Source organism: Misgurnus anguillicaudatus, chromosome 22, assembly GCF_027580225.2.
Source record: "Misgurnus anguillicaudatus chromosome 22, ASM2758022v2, whole genome shotgun sequence".
NCBI classification, from domain to species: domain Eukaryota; kingdom Metazoa; phylum Chordata; class Actinopteri; order Cypriniformes; family Cobitidae; genus Misgurnus; species Misgurnus anguillicaudatus.
Window position 1 is genome coordinate 28,702,884 of NC_073358.2, and position 26,213 is coordinate 28,729,096.

At 39.9% G+C, this 26,213-nt stretch overlaps 1 protein-coding gene across 1 annotated transcript in view; it reads left to right on the forward strand.

Annotated features, from left to right (window-relative positions):
• The window catches only part of efnb1 (ephrin-B1), a 39,938-nt gene extending 35,594 nt beyond the window's left edge, over positions 1–4,344 (forward strand). The window contains exon 5 of the mRNA XM_055199681.2: positions 953–4,344. Coding sequence (XP_055055656.1) covers positions 953–1,338 — 386 coding nt within the window. The 3' untranslated portion in view covers positions 1,339–4,344. The remainder of the gene's footprint in view (positions 1–952) is intronic.
• The last annotated feature ends 21,869 nt before the right edge of the window (positions 4,345–26,213 follow it).

The following is a 26,213-nucleotide window of genomic DNA, read 5'->3' on the forward strand; positions in this document are numbered from 1 at the left end:
TTTTGTGTTCATCAGAAAAAAGAAATTCATGCAGGTTTGGAACAACATGAGGATGGGTAGATGATCATAGAATTTAAATTTTAAAGTGAACTATCCCTTTAAGCATCAGCTAGTCTGTCAAAAAAATTAAATAATTCACCGTGATTGTCATCCTCTTACATGAGTTTTGATCGGATAAATATTTGCGCATTTGCACGTCACTTTCTGGAAAAAATGCGTATGGAGATAACTATTGATAACATTTTTCCACGAAGTCGGGCCATATGTTTTACTTTAGTTGACGATCTCTGTCTTTGATTTGAGTCGCACAAAACACACATTGGCGGTCGGATTACCGTACTAACAGTTTAACCTAACCATGTGTTACGTTACAGCCACTGGCTAGCATTTGAACTTGCTTAAATAATGTGCTTATGTCACCGAAGTACGTCTACGCGTTTGACTATCATCCAGTACTAGCAGCGCTAAGCACACAAAATTGTCCATAAATCGCTGTACGTTGCTGTTTGACAGGATAATTTCAATCTGGGCCTGTGTAATTTTGCCTATACCACTGGTAAATATACTTTGACATTGCAGATTTTATTGTCAGACAAAAATATTCCTGTGTATGCATAATGTGCATTTAGAGCTACAAGGGATAAATTCGGTAGCCGGTTGAGCTGGCAGTGCAACAATAAACTCATTCTGCCGATAACAAGTTTTATTTACTTTAATAGTAGCTCGGTGCCAATGTTAACAAACACAGAGGTTTGTTTCTATCTAGCGTACTATAGTCAGTTATCTTTGCCTCAGACAAGACAGAGCGACTCTAAACACTGTTAATTGGAGCGTGTTTAAGGTTATCTAATGTGTTGCTCTTACCGGTTAAAGATAAGAAGAGAAGGATGCAGTGAAGAAAAGCAGTAATTACGGTGTTCACAACATGTCTGTCTTTCGTTCTCTCTCGCAGACACGAGAAACCAAGAAAACACTTCGGGTTCAGTGGAGGGCATTTTCGGCTCCAAACCCGCTCTCTTCGCCGCAATCGGAGCGGGCTGTGTCATCTTTCTCCTCATCATCATCATCCTCATCGTCCTGCTCCTCAAGCTTCGCAAGAGAACCCGCAAGCACTCGCAGCCCAGGGGCGGGACTTCCCTGTCACTCAGCACTCTGGCCACGCCCAAAGGAGCCACCCAGTCTGGCTCAGAACCAAGTGACATCATCATCCCCCTGCGGACAACAGAGAATAACTACTGTCCACACTATGAAAAAGTGAGCGGAGACTATGGGCACCCCGTCTACATTGTTCAGGAAATGCCTCCCCAGAGCCCAGCCAATATCTACTACAAAGTCTGAGGGAAAAGGGAGAGAAGTAACCGCAATAAGAACATGTTTTTCTAAGGTATCCCGAATCTTTTTATCACTAGCCAACCCTGTTTGCTACATGTCAGAGAACGGAGAAAAGGAAAAGAGGACTGAGGAAAGACTGTGGATAATACGCCTCTCAAATTTCCTTCTGTCTCTCTTTTACTGAACACTACACTGTGTGTATGTGTATGTGTGTGTGTGCGCGCGAAACAGAAGAGATCCCCACAATGTGTGGCACTCAGGCATAGACTTCAATGCTGAAGAAGAGCCTTTAACCAATCACAGAGGGACACTAGATCATCATTACAATGCAGGAAGCTCTCATTTGTCTGTTCGCATGGTTTTGTACCTTAACTCCTTGCTTATTTTTTGTCTATTTTTCATATCCCACACAGTGTTTTCTTCAGTATCAACCGATTCTCTCAGCGTTCAAACGGTGTTTCTGTTGAAGAAATTTAAACTCATTTACTTCTGTCTCTCTAGATGCTCATCCATTTGAGGCAATTAAACAACACGTACGCTCCCAAACACACATTGGTGTTCACGGGTCAAGTACAGCGTACAGCCTCTTGGTGCATAAAGATTGACATAAGGAAAATGTAAGCTGGTGACAAATCCTTACAGAACTCCCAGAATGCTTTGCTAGATGGATCGTGTTGGTTTAAGAATTATTTCAGTTGAAATTCTCACTTTCTCTCAGCAAAATACAAGTAGACTTTGCTGTGTATTGTCAGTGATGCGTGAAGTGCAGAATAATATTTGTATTTTGTCATTATTTTTTTTCAAAATGTTTTGTAAGTCAAAAAAAAACTATTTTTTGCCTCTACACCGTGAGCCTACGACCTATTTTCAGACATAAAACATGTTAACGTATTTTCTTTGCATAATTTAGTCCACTAACATGTGTTTTTTGTGTATAATTCATGTCACGCTGTCGGGATGTAGACGTGGACTGTTAACAGTACGACAGCGTGTGTGTAGAGTCCCACACAGAAGCCAAATATTCATAAACATACAAGATACATAAAAAACATGCCTTCATTTCTCCTTTCTCTCAGATATGCACATAAATGATCCTTATTAGCATACAAACACACAAAAAACAATCAAAAATCCGAGAATGAAAACAAGCCCACCGTACCGTCACGGAGAATCTAGCGCTAGATCTATTTTTATACAGACCGCACGTGAAATGATAAACAGTAAACAGTGGCGGCAGGTGTGTTTACTCCTATGCTAATTTAAAATTAGATGCATTTGCATCTGGCCTCCAGCGCAGCCAATCGGAGAAAGCCAACGTTCCTCTGTTGCTTTCTTATGTGATGCATTTTTTTGTAATAATCGCTGTCGTTTTCTCCCCCTTTTATTATTTTAGACCCAAGATTGTGTAAATAATGTATGTTGGGAAAAATTGTTGAATATAAAGTTCAATTTTATTAGATACCCTGTTATTAAAAATATAATTAGGATTTTTAAAAATCGCAAAACTTTTGTAAATAGCAGTCTTTTTTGGAAAAAGATGTTTTGTAAGTAAAATGTTTCCGTGGTTTTCGTTTCTTTTTTTTCCATTTGATTTGTTTGCTTGGTTTCTCATTAAGGAGACTTAGATGTCCCAGTAGGACGGTTTTAAAAGGTCAGCCCTAAAGCAGCAGCAAAAAACCCCACACATTTAAGTCCCGCACATACAGACACACTTTGTCCTCCCTATTACACAAGGGAAGGACGATATTTTTGCTTTGTTTTGTTTTTACAAATGCTGTGATAGAACCAGGTCAAATATTACATGTCATGGTTCATGGAAGAGAAAAAAGGAGAGAGATGCCTCCAAACACACACACACATACTACATATATATAAAAGCACCAGCAGGGTACAAGAACAGACCTAAACCAGCAACAGCTCGTGTAAAGTGTGCATGTGTGTGCGCTCGAACAGATGTTCGCGACAGATCCGCTCTTTATCATTTACATTGGAAGAGCACTTAGCAGAAATTCACGACTTTGTTTTTCCTTTCGAAGCGCAGGGGTGGACTGGCCTTGAAACTGTTTGAAAATGTTTACTCCGGATTTAGCAATAACAGCGGTTTTCCCTCCGAGCTAATTACAACAGCATCATCTGTGAATTGCTGTGCCCGTAGTTTTACACAACAATGGTAGCGCGTGATCATTTTGAGTGACTGACTGTGTTCGGCTGGAGGGAATAATGTTCGGTAGCTTAGCCTACATTTAGTTGACGGCACACAACTGTTTGGCAGCTTGACTGATTTGCTTGTACGATAAGAGTCTGAAAAATCTTTAACCACCTTGTTTGTTAGATTAGAGTTGATTCTGCTCTAATTCTGTGGTCAGACACCTGGGGTGTTGTGAGTTATGGATCTTTCTGACATCTGTTAATAACGTTTCACCCAATGAGGTTGACTTATTCGAGAACGTATTTAAACCACAAATGCACACACGCACACACTGTCTCGCACTCCTCCCTCAGGCACAGAGACGGATTGGTGGCGACTCTTGACCTTTTAAGGATTATCACAATATTATGAGAGAGACAAATCTAATGAGAAAACCTTTTTTCCATGGCCTTGATCCATCCTCATCAAACACAGTTCATCCACTCTTTCACAATATGGACTCGTTCACGACAGAGGGGGTCAGTGCATTGCCGAGGCCGCGGGCCGACCGCAACTTCCACAAAAACTGTTCATGTAAAAGCTTTTTACAGCACGTTTCCTCCCTCTGTCGCTCTGTTTTTTTATTGTTATTCAGTCAATTACATTACTATTGTTATAATTTTCATTTACTAAGATTTTGTTGCAGATTTTGTTCAGTATTATTAAGTTTTGTTGTATGTGTTGGCAATGCTGATGCCCCCCGGTAACAGCGTTTGTGTAGAATTCACACAGTGTCCTCAGAGTTCCCCGATATATGACACTTAAGCCAAGTCTCAACCCTCAGAAAGCATTTTAAAAGGATAAATAAAGTTTTTCCTATGGAAGCTGCTCCTCTCGTTTCTTCCTGAATGCTAAGTGGGTTTCTGTCTAATGTATTTGTGCTACATGTCAATTTTTCCTCCCTGAATATACGCAAGCTGTGCTGTTATTTCAAACACAACAAGCTGTCTCTGCGAGTGACGCTTTGAGTGTCACAAATATTTCATAATGCTCCAGGGTATCTGTCCTTCAACACTCGCGCACAAACACTCGCTTTGGGTTCAGCACATTAAAGTTTTAGGGAATCAGATGTGGCTGGACTCGCTGTAAAAGAAAATGCATGTTTCTGTCTCATCTCTGTATGTGGAAGATATGTGTCATGTTTTCCACAAAGTCTGTGAGGAACGGTGCATAACACATTTCAATCATAGTTGTCATTTTTGGAGTTTAATGTTTTAGATGTTTTTATGGTTCAAATGTGTTTTTTAGGGATGGTTTACCTCAAAGATGGAAATTCTGTTAAACCTTTATATGGAACACAAAAGCTCTTTTCAGCTTTTTTTCAAAATAGTACGATAAGCTGTGGACCTTGGCTTTCAATAAAGTCATTTTTCATTTTTTGGCGAACTGTCTCTTTAAAAGTATGGCGCCATCAAAAGGCCTTTGCCAAAACTATAATCACTGTATAGCCACAGAAAACAGAAATGCATCCAAACCCTTGTGCTAATCGCTGCAATACAACATTGTCCACATATCTATTAGATGGGGTTGAGTGGTTCTGCTGTTCAAATCTTACAGATGATCATTAAATAGCGGGTCAACAGCAGGGATATAATTGTGTTTAGGGATGACACACAGTTTACTGTATTTACTAATGTTTAAGAACCCTTAGACTTTTGTTTGAGAGAAAGATAGACTTAGAGAGCATTAAGCAAGTCATGTGACAGGTGATCAATCTGCACAAGACTGATATTAGATTTACTGCCCACTCACCCTCGGTGCATTCTGGGTAAATGCCGTGGGCTCCGCGAGCTTCTGTTTGCCGCTATTACAGCACCCAGAGGGAGGCAGAAAGAATCTAGAGGAAAGAGGAGGAGGGAGTTAAACGGGTAACATTACAGATAAGTTGAAATAATTGAAACCAGTGAAAGGAAGGAACTATACGCAAATTTGTGAAAGATTGATTTTGCATTATCATGTGTTTGATGGAAAAAGAATCAAGGATGAGATGTGAGTCTGGGACCTAAAATCTCTTGTCTCATCAGTAATCCAATCAGACTCAAGACTACTGAACTGGGGCCGCATGTATAGATTGGGCGTATGTACAAAATAGACATTTAAAAGTGCGTATGCACATATCAAGATTTATAAAAATAAACGCACTGGCACTTTAGACCATGTATACACACTTTTACTTGTTTACTGAACTTTTATACATTTTGTTAAGCCAAATGACAGAAAAAAAACAGAGTGTCTACATCTACAATGAACTTTATGGGGTGGTTTCCCGGACAAGGATTAGCTTAATCCAAGACTAGGCCTTAGTTTAATTAGAAAATATAACTAGTTTTAACAAACATGCCTTACTAAAAACCTTACTTGTGTGCATTTTGAGGTAAAACAAGGGGCACTGATGTATTTTAAGATATGTCAGAGCAAGTTGTTTTCAGTTTGGACAGCTTTTAAAAGTGTTTAAGTCTAGGACTAGTCTAATCCCTGTCCGGGAAACCGCCCCTTTAACCTGCGTTAAAACATAATGTTATTCACTAGGACATTTTATGTTTGTAGGGGAGAACCGGGGCAAATGTAACGCTGGACGAAAGTAACAAAGCGATTTTCTCCGAGCCCTGATAACATTTGCATCCCAAACTATGACAGTATCTTAGGCACAAAACCCTTGACAGACATGACAAATATTGCGTTATTTACTCACAGTTTTCCGCGTTTAGGTCCAGAGCAACCCTATATCACGCAAATACGTGACTATTTCACTAATGGACCAACGTGAAAATGTCACGTTTTGCCGCGTTTGAACGTGAGCATGTCACACTTTTCTGTTTGTGTCACTGTCACGTATTGGTTACTCAACTTTTTTGTCCTATTTTCAAACCATTAGCTTCGGTTTAGGGTTAGATTTGGTGCTTGCGTTATATGTCACTTTAAGTATTTGTCACTTTAAGTATTGGTTTATAAAAAAAAAGATACAAGACTTATTCTTTTATATTTTCTAAACTTTAACCAATTGTCGCCTGACGTATTGAGTAACCAATACGTGACAGTGACACAAACAGAAAAGCGTGACATGCTCACGTTCAAACGCGGCAAAACGTGACATTTTCACGTTGGTCCATGCGTGAACTAGTCACGTAATTTCGTGAGCTGTTTTCAACCATGATAAGTAAATTCCTCAAGCGGTCATTTTTTTCTTATAACGCGTTGTGTATTTCGTTTCATGTGTTAGAGTACTGATCAATCTACAGGTTATTTAATGACCTAACACATCCTGAAGTTTCACTTCTCAGAGTTTTTCAAAATAAAAGTAAATCGTGTTTAAATGTGAGGAGATCCTCCTGTCGGGACAAAAAAGTAACACTTGTTACTTGCAGTTACATATTAACCAGGTCATAGTCATGTATATTTAATAAAAACAAGTATAACACAAAAATCTATCGTGTTTTGTTATGTTACTTTTGACTCACCTGTGTGCTACTTGCGTCCCTGCAGGTGGGGTCGAAAGTAAAAATTCACTACTTATGTTTAAAGTGAAATCATATTAAAGTCGTTTTACATTTTTTTCAAAATTCCACCTGGTGCCTATAGACAACACTTGTGAGTTATTGACCACAGCAAAAATATATCTCTGTCTATAACCTTATCGGTAACACTTTACGGTAATGGTACATGAATTATCATGAATTCATGTATAAATTCATGCATGAAATATGCATTCATTTATGCATTAATATCTCATGAATCATCAAGAACTAACACGAGTTCAACATTTTTCATTCATGACTTCATGGATGAACAACACCCCAATCAAAACACCAACCAAGAGGAGTACATCATCATGAATCATGATCCACCACACATGATCATGAGGTCTTCCCCGTTCACAAAAAAATCGGTCCCCACCACCCACGGTGGACAAAGCCACAGTAGCGGTGGTACATAAATCATCATATATTCCATTATTAACTAAGCATTAACTATCAATGGCTTCATCATGTGTGTGGCCCCTCGGCTGGGGTGGTGACTTGGTGCTTTGAGACACTTATGAACAATGCGGCACAACCGGGAACACACAAACTCCGCGGGCACTCAAATAAAGTGGTCATCACCAACCAAGCACCAACCATCAATGACTCCACCATGTGTGTGGCCCCTCAACTTAAGTGGTGACTTGGTGCTTTGAAACACTTATGAACAATGTGGCATAACTGGGAAATGACATCAATATGAAAGTGAAGGTTCAAGCCGTTGCAAACAATGTACTGTGGACACAAATGGACTTTGATCTTAACTTGTACTGCTTTATTCAGTATATATAAACAGTATAAACCAGTTGAATCAGTAGCTGGAAAGGGCTGAGAAGGAAATTAGTACATACACCCTGAACTTTATTTTAAGTGCCTGTATATCTCAAAACTTTTCAAAAACATAAAGCTGTTTTACAAAAAAGAAAAAAAAGAAAAAATATTTTACAAACAGGTTGATCTTTTTTGGTAAAGAGTCACCTTTTAATGTACAGTATAAAGCTGCTGATGTGGACTCCTCCATATCATGAAATATTAAACGCTGAACAAAACTAAACTAAACAAATACATGGCACAAACACACTTGCAGTAATAGAATGGACCTACTGGCTTGGAAACAAGCATAAGCAAGGATTACTTGGTCGTTTATTGAAGGACATTCGGCACCAGTTTCCCTGTTAGCCAATAATTGTAATTAATATATAAAATGTTGTACATAAAAGGTGACTTCTTAACCTAAAAGAGGTCAAGCTGTTTGTAAAACATTTTTTTACTTTTTTGTAAAACAGCTTTATGGTTTTGAAAAGTTTTGAGATACATGTATACAGGCACTTAAAATAAAGTTCATGGTGTATGTACTAATTTCCTTCTCAGCTCTTTCCAGCTGTTGATTCAACTGGTTTATACTGTTTATATATACTGAATAAAGCAGTAAAAGTTAAGATCAAAGTCCATTTGTGTCCACAGTACATTGTTTGCAACGGCTTGAGCCTTCGCTTTCATGTTGATGTCATTTCCCAGTTGTGCCGCGTTGTTCATAAGTGTTTCAAACACTGATCTATATAAATGACTGGATTGCGCATGACGTCACACTTGTGAAGCCACCGCGCCGCCATGTTGGTATACCCAAACGTTCTATTAAATCAATGGACGTTATCAGATTTTAATGATAAAACATCAGTTTACTCGTCTTCGTTTTTATTTGTGAAGTTACCCTGTACATTATTACAACACAAACGTCCAAAGCATGTAAATAGTTATTTACTGAAAGTTGTACATTTTGCGTTTTAATCAGTTATTATACATTCATCTTCATTACAGTATCAGATCAGCAGACAGACCGCAGCATATTTAGTATTAATGACAATAAACGTAATCATTCTGAAATCTAAATAAATAATCATGCTTTGTACCGTATGTGCATGCAATAATTTGCTAGTTTTGTAATTATGTTATCTAAACTTACAAGTTACCTACACTTATTTAGAGAAATAACGCTGACCGTCACAGTGTAGCTGAATGTCAAACAAAACTTTATTTATACCCGTGTCATTAACAAATGCAACAGACACACTCACATAAACGGTTTTTTATAAATCCATTATCCTGCCCGATTAAAACATAAACATTGCAAATAACACCAGAATTAACAAATAATTAACGTACACATATCATAAAAATTAACCTTGTGTAACTGATACGCTGTAAAGGGGGTAAATTTTGATCATGATTTTGAATGGAAGTCAATGACGTTCTCTGCCGGTTGGGTATACCAAGATGGCGCCTCGAACTCTGCGCTGGCTTCACCTAACGCTGTTACGTCAAGCGTTCTATGCGCAATCCAGTCATTTATATAGATCAGTGGTTTCAAAGCACCAAGTCACCACTTTAGTTGAGGGGCCACACACATGATGAAGTCATTGATAGTTAATGCTTAGTTAATAATGGAATATATGATGATTTATGTACCACCACTACTGTAGCTTTATCCACCATGGGTGATGAAGACCGATTTTTTTGTGAACAAAGAAAACCTCATGATCATGTGTAATAAATCATAATTCATGATGATGTACTCCTCTTAGTTAATGTTTTAATTAAGGTGTTGTTCATCCATGAAGTCGTGGATGGGGGACGTTGAGCTTGTGTTGGTTCTTGGTGATTCATGAGATATTAATGCATAAATGAATGCATATTTCATGCATGAATTTATACATGAATTCATGATAATTCATGTACCATTACCGTAAAGTGTTACCACATTATCTTTTAAAAATACGTTTTTTGTGAATATTGGTACTTTCGCCCCTGCTCTCTCCTACTATCACTGTAAAAAAAAAAATTTGTTGGTCCAACTTAAAAAGGTACGTTACCTGGTTCCCTTAAAATTTTGATTTGATTTAAAAATATTAGTTGACTAAAAAAGTTGTGTTAAAATAGCGTATCACCTAATATATTTGGGTTGAAATAACTTTAAACATTTTTAAGGCAACCTGGTAACCACTTTCAGATTTTTTTTACAGTAAGCATTTTCTTATCATTCGATTAACACTTAACATCTCACCCGCTTGTCTGAGTTTTGCCTTTTATTTGCATAATTCATTAATGCTTTATGGCTATGCCATGTTATGCATTGTCTTTACAATCTTTTGTTATGGGAAAACACTTGTTGTGTTTATATTATGGGCTCGTCTTGCCTACACATTGTAGCACATGCTTCATAAAATATGTAAAGAATTTGGTCTTAATATTGCCGTACATTGGTTTATAATGCTTTGATGCACTTACGGACATAACACAATTCTCCACCATCAAAAATCTCTCTCTGAGCTTGATTTTGAAAATGTATAACATTTATAAAAATGTGCAAGTGTCTGGCCATATTTAAAACCACAATTTTAACTTTGACAAACCCAGTGTTTTTTGGAGATTAGAGGTTTTCTATTTTCCTTTTGTTCATGTGGATGGAAATGTGCATACTGAATTGATATGCAGATGACAGTATGCATAGTAAAACTATGTGCTTTATGCTCAATATATGGTTGTTTTGGGGAGGAGATGAGGTGGAGATGCATGTACACGCATTCTTACACTGAAATGGGATTTATAAAGAGAATTTTGCGCAGTTTCTGGTGAACGCATGGTTTTATAAATCTGATATTGTTTGTGCTTACACTCTAAAAAAACAAACGGTGCTATATAGCACCAAAACTGTTGATTTGAATCGTAACCACAGAAGAACCGTCCCCAGTGCCATATAGCACCGGTGAAGCACCTGTGCAGAACCATAGGTGCCATATAGCACCACATTTGGTTCTACATAGCACTATATGGTTCTACACAGGTGCTTCACCGGTGCTTCACCGGTGCTATATGGCACTAAAAACGGTTCTTCTATGAATACGAGCAAAGAACCACTTTTGGTGCTATATAGCACCGTTTGTTTTTAGAGTGTACGCAATCATATATGCATACAGTATGCACACTTTAAGGATGAAATCTATGCAAAGTTTTATATGAGACCCCTGCTCCCTGCAGTTGCCAGCAGATCACACTTGATTATTATCATGAGAAATTATGTCCATTTTCAGAAACAGAAAGTTCGTACTTGTTAATGTGCTCAAAAACTTGTGAAAAAAATATATATTTGTAGAAAAAACATAAATTTACATGTATGGATTTGGCAGACGTTTTTATCTAACAATGCATTCAAAGTAAATTTTTACCACATATTTACTACAATTATGTAACCAACTATAGTTAAGTAATCTCATCTACACATTCTGTCTCTCTCTCATACCGAAATGCATATATACATAGTGTATGAAGAGTATATTATATATACTCTTCATACACTATAAAAATGTCCCTATATCTATCACTGGTGCAGTGCCTTTTCAAAAAAAGTACAAAGAGTGCACATTATTGGTACCAAATGTGTGCATATCTGATACACCATTTTAAAGGGTACTTCCCCAGTGACAGCTTGGGAACATTTTTGACTATTTTTTCTTACACGGGGTTGGTTTAGGCTGGCTCGTTCAAATGGATTTGTGTAGACTTGTGAGGAAAGCTCCATGTGTCACTGTATGAGCTAAAAGAGCTGCAGTCAGGGAATAACATTAATATTAAACTAGATAGAAAAGTTTGTTGACAAACTTTATGTTGGCTTGACAAAGCCTGGCCTGAACGTTGAAAACGGTTTGACAGAAGTTTAGTTTAGTAGGCTATCTGGCTGTTAGTATGTTTAAGTATGAAGCTAGCCTGATTTAGCATGAAGCTAGCAAGATTAGCCTGAAGCTAGCATGAAGCTAACATGATTAGCATGAAGCTAGCATAAAGTTAGCATGATTAGCATGAAGCTAGCATGATGCTAACATGAAATAGCATGAAGCTAGCATGATGCTAACATGAATTAGCATGAAGCTAGCATGAAGCTAACATGATTAGCATGAAGCTAGCATCAAGTTAGCATGATTAGCATGAAGCTAGCATGATGCTAACATGAATTAGCATGAAGTTAGCATGATGCTTACATGAATTAGCATGAAGCTAGCATGATGCTAACATGAATTAGCATGAAGCTAGCATGATGCTAACATGAATTAACATGAAGCTAGCATGATGCTAACATGAATTAGCATGAAGCTAGCATGATGCTAACATGAATTAGCATGAAGTTAGCATGATGCTAACATGAAATAGCATGAAGCTAGCATGATGCTAATATGAATTAGCATGAAGCTAGCATGAAGCTAACATGATTAGCATGAAGCTAGCATCAAGTTAGCATGATTAGCATGAAGCTAGCATGATGCTAACATGAATTAGCATGAAGCTAACATGATGCTAACATGAACTAGCATGAAGCTAGCATGATGCTAACAAGAATTAGCATGAAGCTAGCATGATGCTAACATGAATTAGCATGAAGCTAGCATGATGGTAATATGAATTAGCATGAAGCTAGCATGATGCTAACGTGAATTAGCATGAAGCTAGCATGATGTTAACATGAATTAGCATGAAGCTAGCATGATGCTAACATGAATTAGCATGAAGCTAGCATGATGCTAACAGGAATAAGCATGAAGCTAGCATGATTTATTATGAAATTAGCATAAAGCTACCATGAAACTAGCATGAAGCTAGTATGACTTAGCATGAAGCTAGCATAAGGCTAACATGACCCAAAGACCCAACCCCCATGTCTCTATGATGTTTGGATCCAGAGATATAAGGCTTTGTTTATTATTTTGCTAGGGTGCTCATATTTGGTTGCTAGGGGCGTGGCTTAATACCTCGATAAGAATCCTCAGAGACTGATTGGATGCCTGAGTAAAATGAGCCCACCCCCATGTCTCTGTGACACTGTGCTGCAAAGATATCCATCTGGGCATTTTATAATGGCAGTCTATGGGATATGTTGCTAGGGTGCCCAAAAATGGTTGCTAGGGGCGTGGCTTAATAGCTATGGGACGATCTTGAGAGACTGATTGGATGCCTGAGTAAAATGAGCCCACCCACATGTCTCTACGACGCTCTAAAATGAAGATATTCCATCTGGGACGCTTTTATTCCCTTATATGGGCATGTTTCCTGCCCCGTTATAAGTCAATGGGGAATTTTGGGTGGCTCTTACGCCCCAGGGATGAAACTTACACCCCAATGTGAGCTATGTTCTCACAGTGCCTGCCAGCCTCTTCAAATGTGGTAACCCACAAGTTTCTACACATTTCTCGCTCTCAGCTATGACCCGTCAAAGTTTGTCGCAATGTTAAGTCAATGGAAAATTTGGGGTGTTTGAGCGCCCCGTTTAGGAATTCGGTAAGTCCCATCAGTTAGAAAAGTCATAGCACGCTAAGTCAGACCCGTCTGAAGACTTTTGGAAAGTTTGGTGAATGTAGCTTGAAAGCTCTAGGAGGAGTTACAGTCAGAAATTTTGGGGATCAGAAGAAAAATAATAATAATAATAACTAGATAGGTACATTTCCTGAAGAAAATGTGAAGTGGTGCTTGCCGTGGCAAAATTCTGGGGGCAATGTATGATTATACTCCAAGTCACGAGTCAAACGGTCCAACCCCCGTGTCTCTACGATGTTCTGATGTGGAGATATAAGGCTTTGTTTATTGAAGGTAGTATGATTACCATGAAGCTAGCATGATGTTAGCATAAATAACGTGAAGGTAGTATGATGTTAACATGATTAGCATGAAGTTAGCATAAAGCGAACATCATTAGCATGAAGTTAACATGATGTTAATATGATTAGCATGAAGTTAGCATGATGTTAGCATGATTATCAGGAAGTTGGCATGATGTTAGCATGATTAGCATGAAGTTAGCATGAAGTTAACATGAAGCTAGCATGAAGCTAACATGATTAGCATGAAGTTAGCATGAAGCTAGCATTAAGCTAGCATGATTAGCATGAAGCTAGCATGAAGCTAACATGATTAGCATGAAGCTAACATGATTAGCATGAAGTTAGCATGATTAGCATGATGTTAGCATGATGTTAGCATGATTAGCATGATGTTAGCATGATTAGCATGAAGTTAGCATGAAGCTAGCATGATGCTAGCATGATTAGCATGAAGCTAGCATGAAGCTAACATGATTAGCATGAAGTTAGCATGAAGCTAGCATTAAGCTAGCATGATTAGCATGAAGCTAACATGATTAGCATGAAGCTAGCATGATTAGCATGAAGTTAGCATGATTAGCATGATGTTAGCATGATTAGCATGAAGTTAGCATGAAGCTAGCATGATGCTAGCATGATTAGCATGAAGCTAGCATGAAGCTAACATAATTAGCATGAAGCTAGCATGATTAGCATGAAGCTAGCATGATGTTAGCATGATGTTAGCATGATTAACATGATGTTAGCATGATTAGCATGAAGTTAGCATGAAGTTAACATGAAGCTAGCATGATGTTAACATGATTAGCATGAAGCTAGCATGAAGCTAACATGATTAGCATGAGGCTAGCATGATTAGCATGAAGCTAGCATGATTAGCATCAAGCTAGCATGATGTTAGAATGATTAGCATAAAGATAACATGATGTTAGCATGATTAGCATGAAGCTAGCATGATGTTAGCATGATTAGCAAGAAGTTAACATGAAGTTAGCATGAAGCTAGCATGATTTAACGTGAACTTAGCAAGATTTATTATGAAATTAGCATTAAGCTAGCATGAAACTAGCATGAAGCTAGTATGACTTAGCATTAAGCTAGCATGAAGCTAACATGACCCAAAGACCCAACCCCCATGTCTCTATGATGTTCGGATCCAGAGATATAAGGCTTTGTTTATTATGTTGCTAGGGTGCTCATATTTGGTTGTTAGGGGCGTGGCTTGGGAGTGGCCAACGATGTGGCCAGTTATTACACTCTGAGTCACAAGTAAAATGGTCCAACCCCCGTGTCTCTACGATGTTCTGATGCGGAGATATAAGGCTTTGTTTATTCGGTTGCTAGGGTGCTCATATTTGGTTGCTAGGGGCGTGGCTTGGGAGTGGCCAATGATCTGGCCAGTTATTACACTCCGAGTCACAAGTAAAACGGTCCAACCCCCGTGTCTCTACGATGTTCTGATGTCGAGATATAACTGTTTAAATGTTATGTTGCTAGGGTGCTCAAAAGTGGTTGCTAGGGGCGTGGCTTAATACCTCAATAAGGATCCTGAGAGACTGATTGGATGTCTGGGTAAAATGAGCCCACCCCCATGTCTCTATGACACTGTGCTGCAAAGATATCCATCTGGGCATTTTATAATGGCAGTCTATGGGAGATGTTGCTAGGGTGCCCAAAATTGTTGCTAGGGGCGTGGCTTAATAGCTCTGGGATGATCCTGAGAGACTGATTGGATGCCCGAGTAAAATGAGCCCACCCACTTATCTCTACGACACTGTAAAGCAAAGATATCCCATCTGGAACTGTTTTATTCCCTTATATGGGCATGTTTCCTGCCCCATTATAAATCAATGGGAATTTTCGGGTGCCTCTTACACCCCAGGGGTACAACTTACACCCCATTGTGATCTATGTTCTTACAGAGCCTACCACCCTCTTCAAATGTTGTAACCCACATGTTTCTACAAAATCCTCGAGCGGAGCTATGACCCGTCAAAGTTGGGCGCAATGTTAAGTCAATGGGATTTTTCGGGTGGTTTTTCGCCCCCCTTTCAGAAATCCTGCACCCGATCCCTTATAAAAGTCATAGCACACCTCTCCTCAATAATCCGGTCGATTTGAGCCCTCTTTTGTGGGACTACGTTAAACCGTGCGGGACGAGTTACGCGCCGAAAAAGTGTCCAGAAAAAGAAGAATAATAACTAGATAGAAAAGTTTGAAGACAAACTTTATGTTGGCTTGACAAAGCCTGGCCTGAACGTTTAAAAAAGTTTGAGAGAAACTTAAAACAAGTTTAGTTTAGTAGTCTAACTTTCCGTAAACATGATTTAACAAAAAGTTAGCATGTTAACATGATTTAGCACTAAGTTAACATGAATTAGCATGGGTAAGCATGATGCTAACATGAATTAGCATGATGCTAACATGAATTAGCATGAAGCTAGCATGATGCTAACATGAATTAGCATGAAGCTAGCATGATGCTAACATGAATTAGCATGAAGCTAACATGATGTTAACATGAATTAGCATGAAGCTAACATGATGTTAACATGAATTATCATGAAGCTAACATGAATTAGCATGATGCTAACATGAATTAGCATGAAGCTAGCATGATGTTAACATGAATTAGCATGAAGCTAGCATGATGCTAACATGAATTAGCATGAAGCTAGCATGATGCTAACATGAATTAGCATGAAGCTAACATGATGTTAACATGAATTAGCATGAAGCTAACATGAATTAGCATGATGCTAACATGAATTAGTATGAAGCTAGCATGATGCTAACATGAATTAGTATGAAGCTAGCATGATGCTAACATGAATTAGCATGAAGCTAGCATGATGCTAACATGAATTAGCATGAAGCTAACATGATGCTAACATGAATTAGCATGATGCTAACATGAATTAGCATAATGCTAACATGAATTAGAATGAAGCTAGCATGATGCTAACATGAATTAGCATGAAGCTAGCATGATGCTAACATGAATTAGCATGAAGTTAGCATGATGTTAACGTGAATTAGCATGATGTTAACGTGAATTAGCATGATGCTAACATGAATTAGCATGAAGCTAACATGAATTAGCATGATGCTACATGAATTAGCATGATGATAACATGAATTAGCATGAAGCTAGCATGAAGCTAGCATGATGCTAGCATGAAGCTAGCATGATGCTAACATGAATTAGCATGAAGCTAGCATGATGCTAACATGAATTAGCATGAAGCTAGAATGATGTTAACATGAATTAGCATGAAGCTAACATGATGCTAACATGAATTAGCATGAAGCTAGCATGATTCTAACATGAATTAGCATGAAGCTAACATGATGCTAACATGAATTAGCATGAAGCTAGCATGATGCAAACATGAATTAACATGAAGCTAGCATGATGTTAACATGAATTAGCATGAAGCTAACATGATGCTAACATGAATTAGCATGAAGCTAGCATGATGCTAACATGAATTAGCATGAAGCTAACATGATGCTAACATGAATTAGCATGATGCTAACATGAATTAGCATAATGCTAACATGAATTAGCATGAAGCTAGCATGATGCTAACATGAATTAGCATGAAGCTAGCATGATGCTAACATGAATTAGCATGAAGTTAGCATGATGTTAACGTGAATTAGCATGATGCTAACATGAATTAGCATGAAGCTAACATGAATTAGCATGAAGCTAACATGAATTAGCATGATGCTACATGAATTAGCATGATGATAACATGAATTAGCATGAAGCTAGCATGATGCTAACATGAATTAGCATGAAGCTAGCATGATGCTAACATGAATTAGCATAAAGTTAGCAAGATTTATTATGAAATTAGCATAAAGCTAGCAAGAAACTAGCATGAAGCTAACATGAATTAGCATGAAGCTAACATGAATTAGCATGATGCTACATGAATTAGCATGATGATAACATGAATTAGCATGAAGCTAGCATGATGCTAACATGAATTAGCATGAAGCTAGCATGATGCTAACATGAATTAGCATAAAGTTAGCAAGATTTATTATGAAATTAGCATAAAGCTAGCAAGAAACTAGCATGAAGCTAGTATGACTTAGCATGAAGCTAACATAAGGCTAACATGACCCAAATACCCAACGACCATGTCTCTATGATTTTCGGATCCAGAGATATAAGGCTTTGTTTATTATGTTGCTAGGGTGCTCATATTTGGTTGCTAGGGGCGTGGCTTAATACCTCAATAAGAATCCTCAGAGACTGATTGGATGCCTGAGTAAAATGAGCCCACCCCCATATCTCCACGACACTCTAAAGTGAAGATATTCCATCTGGGACGCTTTTATTCCCTTATATGGGCATGTTTCCTGCCCCATTATAAGTCAATGGGGAAATTTGGGTGCCTCTTACACCCCAGGGGTGAAACTTACACCCCAATGTGATGTATGTTCTTACAGAGCCTGCCAGCCTCTTCAAATGTGGTAACCCACAGGTTTCTACAAATTTCTCGCTTGCAGCTATGACCCGTCAAAGTTTGTCGCAATGTTAAGTCAATGGAAAATTTGGGGTGTTTGAGGGCCCCGTTTAGGAATTCGGTAGGTCCCATCAGTTAGAAAAGTCATAGCACCAATCTACGGACCAGTCTTAAAAGTTTTGTAAAGTTTTGTGGGTGTAGCTTGAAAGCTCTGGGAGGAGTTACAATTGGTAAAAAGTATGAACAGAAGAAGAATAATAATAATAAGCTTAGATCGAAGAACAGTATGTTGGCTTTGTCAAGCCAACATAACTAGATAGGTACATTTCCTGAAGAAAATGTGAGTGGTGCTTGCCGTGGCAAAATTCTGGGTAACATATATGATTATACTCCAAGCCAAAAGTAAAACGATCCAACTCCCGTGTCTCTACGATGTTCTGATGCGGAGATATAAGGCTTTGTTTACTCTGTTGCTAGGGTACTGTATTTGGTTGCTAGGGAAAAAATGGCACCCACTAGTGATTACCCTCCGAGTCACGAGTCAAACGGTCCAACCCCCGTGTCTCTACGATGTTCTGATGCGGAGATATAAGGCTTTGTTTACTCTGTTGCTAGGGTACTGTATTTGGTTGCTAGGGAAAAAAATGGCATCCACTAGTGATTAACCTCCAAGTCACGAGTCAAACGGTCCAACCCCCGTGTCTCTACGATGTTCTGATCCGGAGATATAAGGCTTTGTTTATTCGGTTGCTAGGGTTCTCAAATTTGGTTGCTAGGGGCGTGGCTTGGGAGTGGCCATTGATGTGCCCAATTGTTACACCCCTAGTCACAAGTAAAACGGTCCAACCCCCGTGTCTCTACGATGTTCTGATGCCGAGATATAACTGTTTGAATATTATGTTGCTAGGGTGCTCAAAAGTGGTTGTTAGGGGCTTGGCTTAGTAAGTATTCAAGGATAATGAGAGAGTGATTGTATGCATGAGTAAAATGATACCACCCCCATTTCTCTGTGACACTGTGGTGCAAAGATATCCATCTAGGCATTTTATAATGGCAGTCTATGGGATAGGTTGCTAGGGTGCCCAAAATGGTTGCTAGGGTAACCTTACACCCCATTGTGTGGTACGTCCTGAAAGAGTCTAGCACCCTCTTCAAATGTTGTGACCCACATTTTTCTACGAAATCCTCGCTCGGACCTATGACCCGTCAAAGTTTTTCGCAATGTTAAGTCTATGGGATTTTCGCCCATTGACTTTTCATTGGGCATTTTTGGGCACCTCTTACACCCCAGAGGTACAACTTACCCCCTATTGTGATCCATGTTCTTACAGAGCCTACCACCCTCTTCAAATGTTGTAACCCACATGTTTCTACAAAATCCTCGAGCGGAGCTATGACTCGTCAAAGTTGGGCGCAATGTTAAGTCAATGGGATTTTTCGGGTGGTTTTTTGCCCCCCTTTCGGAAATCCTGCACCCGATTGCTTATAAAAGTCATAGCACACCTCTCCTCAATAAACCAGTCGATTTGAGCCCGCTTTCATGGGACTACGGCAAAGCGTGCGGGACGAGTTACGCGCCGAAAAAACGTGCAGACATAAGAATAAGATATAATAATAATAACTAGATAGGTACATTTCCTGAAGAAAATGTGAGTGGTGCTTGCTGTGGCAAAATTCTGGGGAACATATATGATTATACTCCAAGCCAAAAGTAAAACGATCCAACTCCCGTGTCTCTACGATGTTCTGATGCGGAGATATAAGGCTTTGTTTACTTTGTTGCTAGGGTACTGTATTTGGTTGCTAGGGAAAAAATTGCCATCCACTAGTGATTACCCTCCGAGTCACGAGTCAAACGGTCCAACCCCCTTGTCTCTACGATGTTCTGATGCGGAGATATAAGGCTTTGTTTACTCTGTTGCTAGGGTACTGTATTTGGTTGCTAGGGAAAAAATTGCCATCCACTAGTGATTACCCTCCAAGTCACGAGTCAAACGGTCCAACCCCCGTGTCTCTACGATGTTCTGGTGCGGAGATTTAAGGCTTTGTTTACTCTGTTGCTAGGGTACTGTATTTGGTTGCTAGGGAAAAAAATGGCAACCACTAGTGATTACCCTCCGAGTCACGAGTCAAACGGTCCAACCCCCGTGTCTCTACGATGTTCTGATGCGGAGATATAAGGCTTTGTTTACTCTGTTGCTAGGGTGCTGTATTTGGTTGCTAGGGAAAAAAATGGCATCCACTAGTGATTACCCCCCGAGTCACAAGTCAAACGGTTCAACCCCCGTGTCTCTACGATGTTCTGATGCGGAGTTATAAGGCTTTGTTTACTCTGTTGCTAGGGTACTGTATTTGGTTGCTAGGGAAAAAATTGGCATCCCATAATGATTACACTCCGAGTCACAAGTCAAACGGTCCAACCCCCGTGTTTCTACGATGTTCTGATGCGGAGATATAAGGCTTTGTTTACACTGTTGCTAGGGTACTGTATTTGGTTGCTAAGGAAAAATTTGACATCCCTTAGTGATTATACTCTGAGTCATGAGTCAAACGGTCCAACCCCCGTGTCTCTACGATGTTCTGATGCGGAGATATAAGGCTTTGTTTACTCTGTTGCTAGGGTGCTCTTATTTGGTTGCTAGGGGCGGGGCTTGGGAGTGGCCAATGATGTGACCAGTTGTTACACTCCGAGTCACAAGTAAAACGGTCCAACCCCCGTGTCTCTACGATGTTCTGATGCCGAGGTATAACTGTTTGAATTTTATGTTGCTAGGGTGCTTAAAAGTGGTTGCTAGGGGCGTGGCTTAATAGCTCTGGGACTATCCTGATAAATTGATTGGATGTCTGAGTAAAATGAGCCCACCCTCATGTCTCTATGACATTGTAAAGCGAAGATATCCCGTCTGGGCATTTTATAATGGCAGTCTATGGGAGATGTTGCTAGGGTGCTCAAAAGTGGTTGCCAGGGGCGTGGCTTAATAGCTCTGAAAAGATCCTGAGAGACTGATTGGATGCCCGAGTAAAATGAGCCCACCCACTTATCTCTATGATACTGTAAAGGAAAGATTTCTAATCTGGAACGGTTTTATTCCCTTATATGGGCGTGTTCCCTGCCCCATTATAAGTCAATGGGAATTTTCGGGGGCCTCTTACACCCCAGGGGTACAACTTATACCCCATTGTGATGTATGTTCTTACAGAGCCTACCACCCTCTTTAAATGTTATAACCCACATGTTTCTACAAAATCCTTGAGCGGAGCTATGACCCGTCAAAGTTGGGCCCAATGTTAAGTCAATGGGATTTTTCGGGTGGTTTTTCGCCCCCCTTTCGGAAATCCTGCACCCGATCCCTTATAAAAGTCATAGCAGACGTGTCCTCAATAAGCCGATCATTTTGAGCCCCGTTTCATTGGTCTACGACAAACCGTGTGGGACGAGTTACGCGCCGAAAAAGTGTCCAGATATAAGAATAAATAAATAAAGATATAAATAATAAGTATGAGCAATAGTAATAGTGATGCCTTGCATAAATGCAAGCACCACTAATAAGTATGAGGAATAGTAATAGTGATGCCTTGCATAAATGCAAGCACCACTAACTAGATAGGTACATTTCCTGAAGAAAATGTGAAGTGGTGCTTGCCGTGGCAAATTTCGAGGAACAATATATGATTATACTCTAAGTCACGAGTCAAACGGTCCAACCCCCGTGTCTCTACGATGTTCTGATGCGGAGATATAAGGCTTTGTTTACTCTGTTGCTAGGGTACTGTATTTGGTTGCTAGGGAAAAAATTGGCATCCCATAATGATTACACTCTGAGTCACGAGTCAAACGGTCCAATCCCCGTGTCTCTACGATGTTCTGATGCGGAGATATAAGGCTTTGTTTACTCTGTTGCTAGGGTACTGTATTTGGTTGCTAGGGAAAAAATGGCATCCCATAGTGATTACTCGCCGAGTCACAAGTCAAACGGTCCAACCCCCGTGTCTCTACGATGTTCTGATGTGGAGATATAAGGTTTTGTTTACTCTGTTGCTAGGGTACTGTATTTGGTTGCTATGGAAAAAATTGGCATCCCATAGTGATTACACTCTGAGTCACGAGTCAAACGGTCCAACCCCCGTGTCTCTACAATGTTCTGATGCGGAGATATAAGGCTTTGTTTACTCTGTTGCTAGGGTACTGTATTTGGTTGCTAGGGAAAAAAATGGCATCCCATAATGATTACACTCTGAGTCACGAGTCAAATGGTCCAACCCCCGTGTCTCTACGATGTTCTGATGCGAAGATATAAGGCTTTGTTTACTCTGTTGCTAGGGTACTGTATTTGGTTGCTAGGGAAAAAATTGGCATCCCATAGTGATTACACTCTGAGTCACGAGTCAAACGGTCCAACCCCTGTGTCTCTACGATGTTCTGATGCGGAGATATAAGGCTTTGTTTACTCTGTTGCTAGGGTACTGTATTTGGTTGCTAGGGAAAAAAATGGCATCCCATAGTGATTACCCGCCGAGTCACGAGTCAAACGGTCCAAACCCCGTGTCTCTACGATGTTCTGATGCGGAGATATAAGGCTTTGTTTACTCTGTTGCTAGGGTACTGTATTTGGTTGCTAGGGAAAAAATTGGCATCCCATAGTGATTACACTCTGAGTCACAAGTCAAACGGTCCAACCCCCGTGTCTTTATGATGTTCTGATGCCGAGATATAACTGTTTGAATTTTATGTTGCTAGGGTGCTCAAAAGTGGTTGCTAGGGGTGTGGCTTAATACCTTTGTAAGGATCCTGAGAGACTGATTGGATGCCTGAGTAAAATGAGCCCACCCCCATGTCTCTATGACACTGTGCTGCAAAAATATCCATCTGGGCATTTTATAATGGCAGTCTATGGGAGATGTTGCTAGGGTGCCCAAAATGGTTGCTAGGGGCGTGGCTTAATAGCTCTGGGACTATCCTGATAGATTGATTGGATCTCTGAGTAAAATGAGCCCACCCCCTTGTCTCTACGACATTGTAAAGCAAAGATATCTCATCTGGAACTTTTTTATTCCCTTATATGGGCATGTTTCCTGCCCCATTATAAGTCAATGGGAATTTTCGGGTGCCTCTTACACCCCAGGGGTACAACTTACACCCCATTGTGGTGTATGTTCATACTGAGCCTACCACCCTCTTCAAATGTTGTAACCCACATGTTTCTACAAAATCCTCGAGTGGAGCTATGACTGGTCAAAGTTGGGCGCAATGTTAAGTCAATGGGATTTTTCGGGTGGTTTTTCGCCCCCCTTTCGAAAATCCTGCACCCGATCCCTTAAAAAAGATATAGCACACCATTCCTCAATAAACCGGTCAATTTGGGCCCTCTTTTATGGGTCTACGACAAACCGTGTGGGACGAGTTACGCGCCGAAATTTATGCGACATAAGAATAAAGATATAAAAATAACTAGATATTAAAGTTTGAGGACAAACTTTATGTTGGCTTGAAAAAGTGTAGCCGGAACGTTTAAAACGGTTTGACAGAAGTTTAGTTTAGTAGGCTATCTGGCTGTTAGTATGTTTAAGTATGATGCTAGCATGATTAGCATGAAGCTAGCATGATGTAAGCATGATTAGCATGAAGCTAGCATGATGCTAGCATGATTAGCATGATGCTAGCATGATTAGCACAAAGCTAGCATGAAGCTAACATGATTAGCATGAAGCTTACATTTATTCTGTTGCTAGGGTACTAAGTTTGGTTGCTAAGGAGAAAATTGGCATCCCATAATGATCACCCTTCAAGCCACAAGTAAAACGGTCCAACCCCCGTGTCTCTATGATGTTCTGAAGCAGAGATATAAGGCTTTGTTTATTCCGTTGCTAGGGTACTAAGTTTGGTTGCTAGGGAGAAAATTGGCATCCCATAATGATCACCCTTCAAGCCACAAGTAAAACGGTCCAACCCCCGTGTCTCTATGATGTTCTGAAGCAGAGATATAAGGCTTTGTTTATTCCGTTGCTAGGGTACTAAGTTTGGTTGCTAAGGAGAAAATTGGTATCCCATAATGATCACCCTTCAAGCCACAAGTAAAACGGTCCCACCCCGTGTCTCTATGATGTTCTGAAGCAGAGATATAAGGCTTTGTTTATTCCGTTGCTAGGGTACTAAGTTTGGTTACTAAGGAGAAAATTGGCATCCCATAATCATCACCCTTCAAGCCACAAGTAAAACGGTCCAACCCCCGTGTCTCTATGATGTTCTGAAGCAGAGATATAAGGCTTTGTTTATTCCGTTGCTAGGGTACTAAGTTTGGTTGCTAGGGAGAAAATTGGCATCCCATAATGATCAACCTTCAAGCCACAAGTAAAACGGTCCAACCCCCGCGTCTCTAAGATGTTCTGAAGCGGAGATATAAGGCTTTGTTTATTCCGTTGCTAGGGTACTAAGTTTGGTTGCTAAGGAGAAAATTGGCATCCCATAATGATCAACCTTCAAGCCACAAGTAAAACAGTCCAACCCCTGTGTCTCTAAGATGTTCTGAAGCAGAGATATAAGGCTTTGTTTATTCTGTTGCTAGGGTACTAAGTTTGGTTGCTAAGGAGAAAATTGGCATCCCATAATGATCACCCTTCAAGCCACCAGTAAAACGGTCCAACCCCCGTGTCTCTAAGATGTTCTGAAGCGGAGATATAAGGCTTTGTTTATTCCGTTGCTAGGGTACTAAGTTTGGTTGCTAAGGAGAAAATTCGTATCCCATAATGATCACCCTTCAAGCCACAAGTAAAACGGTCCCACCCCCGTGTCTCTATGATGTTTTGAAGCAGAGATATAAGGCTTTGTTTATTCCGTTGCTAGGGTACTAAGTTTGGTTGCTAAGGAGAAAATTGGCATCCCATAATGATCACCCTTCAAGCCACCAGTAAAACGGTCCAACCCCCGTGTCTCTATGATGTTCTGAAGCAGAGATATAAGGCTTTGTTTATTCCGTTGCTAGGGTACTAAGTTTGGTTGCTAGGGAGAAAATTGGCATCCCATAATGATCAACCTTCAAGCCACAAGTAAACCGGTCCAACCCCCGTGTCTCTAAGATTTTCTGAAGCAGAGATATAAGGCTTTGTTTATTCCGTTGCTAGGGTACTAAGTTTGGTTGCTAAGGAGAAAATTGGCATCCCATAATGATCACCTTCAAGCCACCAGTAAAACGGTCCAACCCCCGTGTCTCTATGATGTTCTGAAGCGGAGATATAAGGCTTTGTTTATTCTGTTGCTAGGGTACTAAGTTTGGTTGCTAGGCAGAAAATTGGCATCCCATAATGATCAACCTTCAAGCCACAAGTAAAACGGTCCAACCCCCGTGTCTCTATGATGTTCTGAAGCGGAGATATAAGGCTTTTGTTTATTCTGTTGCTAGGGTACTAAGTTTGGTTGCTAGGCAGAAAATTGGAATCCCATAATGATCAACCTTCAAGCCACAAGTAAAACGGTCCAACCCCCGTGTCTCTACGATGTTCTGATGCGGAGATATAAGGCTTTGTTTATTCCGTTGCTAGGGTACTAAGTTTGGTTGCTAGGGAGAAAATTGGCATCCCATAATGATCAACCTTCAAGCCACAAGTAAAATGGTCCAACCCCCGTGTCTCTAAGATGTTCTGAAGCAGAGATATAAGGCTTTGTTTATTCCGTTGCTAGGGTACTAAGTTTGGTTGCTAAGGAGAAAATTGGCATCCCATAATGATCACCCTTCAAGCCACAAGTAAAATGGTCCAACCCCTGTGTCTCTATGATGTTCTGAAGCGGAGATATAAGGCTTTGTTTATTCTGTTGCTAGGGTACTAAGTTTGGTTGCTAGGCAGACAATTGGCATCCCATAATGATCAACCTTCAAGCCACAAGTAAAACGGTCCAACCCCCGTGTCTCTACGATGTTCTGATGCGGAGATATAAGGCTTTGTTTGTTGTGTTGCTAGGGTGCTCATATTTGGTTGCTAGGGGCGTGGCTTAATAACTCTGTAAGGATCCTGAGAGTCTGATTGGATGCCTGACTAAAATGATCCCACCCCC